Raw genomic sequence first — 5,812 nt, forward strand, 5'->3', positions numbered from 1 at the left:
CTGTGCGGCATCGAGTCTCAATGACTTAATTTATCTAATTATGGAAAGAAAATAAAGTGGAGAAACGTCTGGCCTTCTAGGAATCGGGCTAAAGCCTCCCGGTGGTGTCTGGGGGAGTGATGACTTGCGTTTCATTCCTATTTCTGACTTGAGCACCGTGTTTCTTGCATGCAAGGGCAAGGGGGCCGCAAGTAGGAATTCAAGGCACCGCCACCTCATGACGAAGCAACAAAAAAAAAAACACCAAAACGTTGCCGTGACAGTGACAGAGACAATTGAACATAGAGAATGGGAAGCGCTCAAATCCTTGATGGATGACAACAAAAAAAACATTTTTCAGTAAACAGGCATTCTTCTCTGTAGAAATTTCATGCACACATTTCTTCTTCTTCTTCTTCTTCTTCTTCTTCTTCTTCTTCTTCCCCTTCAGGAAATGGTGCTTTGAGGTAATAACGTATCCATTTCATTTTCAAAAGTGTCATCCACTGACAGGGCAAGGACTCAACCACTTCCAGCAAGCACCCATATAAACTGAGAGGATAAATGACACCTCTCCATCCCCGTCATATCACAAAAATGATGAAAATCATAAAAGCAGCAAAGAATGGCATTTCCATAATTTCTAATACAAAGGAAGCTACCCAAATATACATATAAAGTTTGAATAAATACTATCAGATATAGTGGTATTTCTTTCTTTTAAAGTCCAAGTTGTCTTTTGTGTTTGTACGTACGTATACAGTATTTATGTTACCTGGGAAATAATCCACATGTGCAAATAAGTTTGTTATTGCCAGTTTTTGCTCATCATATTCGGGGTAGGAAGTGCGTTACAGTCATGGCAGTGGTGGCCTTGTTGCCTCTCTTCACGCGGCCATGCTTGCTGAGTGCTATGTAGGAGCCTCTGTAAACCAGAGACTCGTAGGCGTTGTAGTTGTTGGCGAGCAAGCTCTCCTTGAACTTGCACTCGTCATGGAAGACTGTCTGGAGGGGACGAAGAGACACACAGCGTACATTTTAATGAACTGCTCAAGAAAGTGGCAGTTTGTAGTTTGAAGGGCTGGGGGAACATTAAAAAACCTCTTTAAAAAGATTCTGTGCAATGCACAAATTAATAAAGCTAAAGATTAGATTACACACAGCAATGTTAAGAGTTATCTTCCTGCAATCTCCCAGCAGAGTTTTCTCCTTTAGTGAGCCACATCTACTACTAAATGTGTTAATATTCAACACACAAAAAAGAAACTCTTTGGAGGGATGGTGTATTCACAGGACAAAAAAACTGCACTTAAATTTGACTGAACTGCAGAACTTAAAGAAATAGGTTTACATTTTGAGAGGTTTGCAAAGAGTTAGAAGATAAAATTGATACCACTCTCCTGTCTGTACGGTAAATATGAAGCTGCAACCAGGAGACGCTTAACTTAGCTTAGCTTAAAGACTTGACGCAGGGGGAGACAGGTAGCCTGGCTGTATCCAAAGGTAACAAAATAGGCCTACCGGCACAAGCTCACTATATCAAGACATAACACCTTAGATCTTGCGTGTTTAATCAGTCGCCTGGCAATTAAATCTTTCTTTCGCAAGAAAGAAAATAAACCCATTTTCCAAAATGTCAAACTATTCCTGTACAATTAAAACACAAGGAAATATTCATGAACTTTTATATCAATTATAAAATAAATGATATGAGGACGATTTTAGGTACAAGAGTACTGATCACTATTCTACACATAAAGTTCCGCTATATAAGATAATCTCTAAATACACACATCGGTCACTTAAGAACAATGCGACTGCCCTGCTACAGTGCTGACAGTGTGCGACTTGTACAGTGTGCAGCAGCAGCAGAGCAAATACATCAGAAGTCATGTGGCCTAATTCAATCTCTTATCAGATCATCAGCCGACTCACAAGCTAACGCTTCATCACTCATTGACCAGATAACCGACTCACATCGTGTCTGTCAAATATGTTGGCCACAGCGTGCAAACCAGTGGCCATGTGTCAGCAGGCTAAACACAAAGTTTCCTCCCCGAGCACCAGCAACAATTATATATTAATAGCTGTCAATGCTCCAAGAAGCAAACAAACAGACATTTTAAAAATAAATCTTATTCTGGGTTATGAGGATTACAAAATTCAAGTTGAATTACATTTCAATTTCTAACATGGAGGTAAAACATTGTTTCTTTGTTTGCAAAATAAAAATAAAACCTGCTTAATTAATTAAAATATCTGCGGTTGACTTCAATAGTGCAGATGTGCTTAGATAATGTAAACTGCCAGCAGCATTTCATATTTCAAAACATCCACCACAATCAGCAGCAGGATCACATTATAGGGCCTTTGGAAAGTTATATTCACAGACAGTATGATCTGAATTTGCAGGCACACTTCATTTTAGCTTTAATTATATGATTTCTGTATGTACCTCAGCCATTTAAAACCCAAAGAAAAGGGTCAGGTCAGTAACAATGCTGAGAAATATGTTAAATCCTCTCTGCTCTTATACCTATAAAACCCTTTATCCGTCACAGACACATCATTATTAAGCTATAGTGCTATAACCAGGATCAGACCAGGGTTACCATGTTTCAAATCCAGGTGTTTTTTGAGGTTGCATCAAAGATATATGAAAAATGTTAACGCTGTTGTGCATACATGCATATTTACACTCAGTAATAAGTATTCCAGTATTGGGTGCTTCTCAGAAACAAGCACAACTGCATTTTGGTAAGCGCGCGTTCAACGTGAACTTTCAGATCGTGAGTGGGGCTTGATGGCCAGGGTCCCTAGAAGCATCCCATTGGTTGGTTTTAATGGTGCAAGGATGTGCATGTCTTGCTAGCTAGCTAAAGAGCGACTGATATTGTACTTACGTTAACGTTACAACAGTAGTGATGGCTCGTATTATTTAACTAGTACGATTTAGAACTTTGCCCCTAGACCAAAAATTGGAAATAAAACGTTTGGGACCACATCGACCAGATGACTTAATCATATCTCAAGACGGAAAGGATAAAAAAAGATAATTCAACCACGAGTGGTTCATACGGCAAACTTGGTTAACTGCTAGCATATATATATATATATATATATATATATATATATATATACAGTTTATATATAAAGCCCTGTTTTGCTTTCTATGTCTTCTTTTCGTAGTGGAAACTGTCTGGACAGCAATCGCATGTGGATAATGCCATCGAGTTAGGCCTACTGGGAACAACGTACGCGGCCTCTCAGCTTGGCGGTGCGTACAGAGGGGGCGTTGAAGAATACAACCGTCAGACAACCGTCAGACGTCAGTGGAAAGTGCGAAATTCTGCCGGCTCGTTAAACCCTGGCACTTTAAAACGCATATTTGAGACTATGTGGGAGGGAGACTCCAGACTAAGGAACCACTACGATACTCCACCCTATTTTAAGGGCACTTCAGCCATTATTAAAAATGAACTTTCAGATTGCATGTACAATGTTTACAAGGATGAGGTTGCTCTAAAGATGACAAATGCACCTTTCGTTGCTGAGTATTTGATGTTGAGAGATCTTTAACGTTGTCCTTTGGTGGTCATACATGTTGGTATGGTAAAATATGTCGTCAGACCTTCATTGGGTGATTTTAGATGCCATTATTCGGCTGGAATTGTTTCATCCCTGTTGGTGATACGTTGGTCACAGCAATCGCAGTGTCCTCCCCTCTCTGACTTGCACCCAGTTTATTGGTTGTGAGAGTATGGACTGATGTGATGTATCTATATGTTTGGATTGCGTCATCACATTTTCTTGTATGAACATTGTGTGGCCCCACCAACATTTTTCATACCAAAATCGCCACTGATATGAACTAGAAATTGAAATGCCTGTTTCAGATTAATTTTTTTAATGTTGGAGGTGGGAGGAGCTGCTGTTAGGTGAGCTGGGCCTTTGCCTCCCAGGATGTGTGTGATGTGTACTGCCCTGCAAAATAAACGCTTTGCTGTTAAAATCGATTTCTAGCTCTGCTGACAGGTTTCATTGCGTCAGGGGGTTTTCCCTCCTCCTCCTCACACACAAGACCACATTACAAGCGCGTGGACTGAACCCTGCATCTGTTAACCTCATCATTATTTACCCATAGGGCACCAGGCCCAGCACACTTGCTTTAAATAGAGCTTCATAAATTCCTGATGAAATTAAAATATAGGGATTTCGCAACATATAATGAGCAGCCCCCCCCCCCCCCCCCCCCCCCCTGCTGACAGATAGGGCGACATCCCAAAATATGACTGGCAAAAAAAAAAAAAGGTGGATTGAGCTGCAAGTGCGTCCTAATTCCAGGATCCCATTAACCAACATTGCTGGACAATAAATGAAATAGTGTGCATACCTACCGTTCCGTATAACCTTCCACGGCTGTTCATTGCGACAAACAACTCACTCCTCACCCCATATAGGCTCACCACTCCTCTGTCCACCGTAGAGATCTCTATTAGACCTGATACAAGACAAAGAATTATTGCATTAGAGTGAAAATAAAAAAATGAAATACCAACTGATCATCCTGGCTGATTCACTGTTTAATGTAGCATTGTGCTCTCTCTCTTTCTCTCTCTCTCTCTCTCTCTCTCTGCGTCTATGGGTGTAACCTTGCAGATTGCTGCGCAGCATGCCGAGCCTTTGTTCTGCATCCTTCACCCCATCTTACATTTGCACCCAGGCGCGTGCCAATTAAGCGCATTCTTCTTATTGCAATAATTGCAGTAATTGCATTGACGTGCACGGCTATTGGGTCTCCAGACCGCCCTCACGGGGCTGCGTAAAAATAAGTTGTGTCTAAAAGCGTCCATACATTCATGTCATGGCTGAGCTTGGGGAGGAGGGGGAGGAAGGGAGGGTGCTCAGCACTGATGGATACTTCTTTTTTAATAGATTTGTATTTGCCGTAGAAGAAATTCTGCTAGCCCTCAAGAGGCGGATGACATATGATCATGCAAATGAAAAGAGGGGATAGACTAGCCTGCTCATCACAGATCCATGCGTATTGACTCTGCCGCTCTTTTACGTATATTGCATTACATTGGTGGAGGTATAACTCACTGTACTGGTTTTCATTATGTACACCGTTTATCCTTCCGTCGGGGAGGACCTGAAGGTGAAACCCGATGCCCACGTTGCAGTAGAGCCTCCGCACTCTTTTGATGCCCAGCAGATAGTCATTCTCCCAGTTCAGCTCCGGTTTCTCCCCAGAGATCCCCAATACAGAGCGGGAGAAGAGGGTCTCCCATCGTTTCTCCAGTAAAGTTGCATTTGTCCTGCTGCTCGGTAAAGGGTACGCTGACACGATCCCCAGCAGAAAGCCCAGGAGAACCACCGCAGTCAGCGTCCAGTGCGGCGTGCCGGCCTCGCAGGACATACTGACGAGGAGCCTTTGCGCAACGGCCATCCGGTTTACCTTCGGGCCACGTGGTCGAAATTAATGACCCTAAAAATACCGCTCTTCTTGTTTTGCTTCCTTCGGCATGCTGGCTGAGGGTTATTTTGGGAGCGCAGATCAGGGCTTTGGGCATGAAACGCAAGCCCGGGTGCAGATGAGGAGAGGAGACGGGAGAGTGCGCGGCAGAGCTGGAGGTGATGGTGATGGTGATGGTGAGGTTGGTGGTGGTGATTACCATGTTTTGCAGCTCCTCTGCGCCTCTCTCTCTCGCTCTCTCTCTCACACACACATACACACTCACTCTTTCTTTCTCTCTCTCTCTTCCCCCCTATGTCTCCCTCTCAGTAATAGTTCAGAATAAATCCTCCACCACTCACCAAAAACCCAGTTTCA

At 42.7% G+C, this 5,812-nt stretch overlaps 1 protein-coding gene across 1 annotated transcript; it reads right to left on the reverse strand.

The window, feature by feature from the left end:
• Nucleotides 1-712: 712 nt before the first annotated feature.
• Nucleotides 713-5,428, reverse strand: LOC306698560 (fibroblast growth factor 6-like; the record flags this gene model as incomplete). The annotated part of the gene is made up of 3 exons (XM_079162920.1): nt 713-984; nt 4,377-4,480; nt 5,083-5,428. The coding sequence occupies 3 exons, from the start codon at nt 5,426-5,428 to the stop codon at nt 808-810; spliced, it is 627 nt and encodes a 208-aa protein (XP_079019046.1). The 3' UTR covers nt 713-807.
• Between the last annotated feature and the right edge of the window lie 384 nt (nt 5,429-5,812).

This window comes from Pholis gunnellus, assembly GCF_910591455.1.
Source record: "Pholis gunnellus genome assembly, chromosome: 7".
Lineage (NCBI taxonomy): Eukaryota > Metazoa > Chordata > Actinopteri > Perciformes > Pholidae > Pholis > Pholis gunnellus.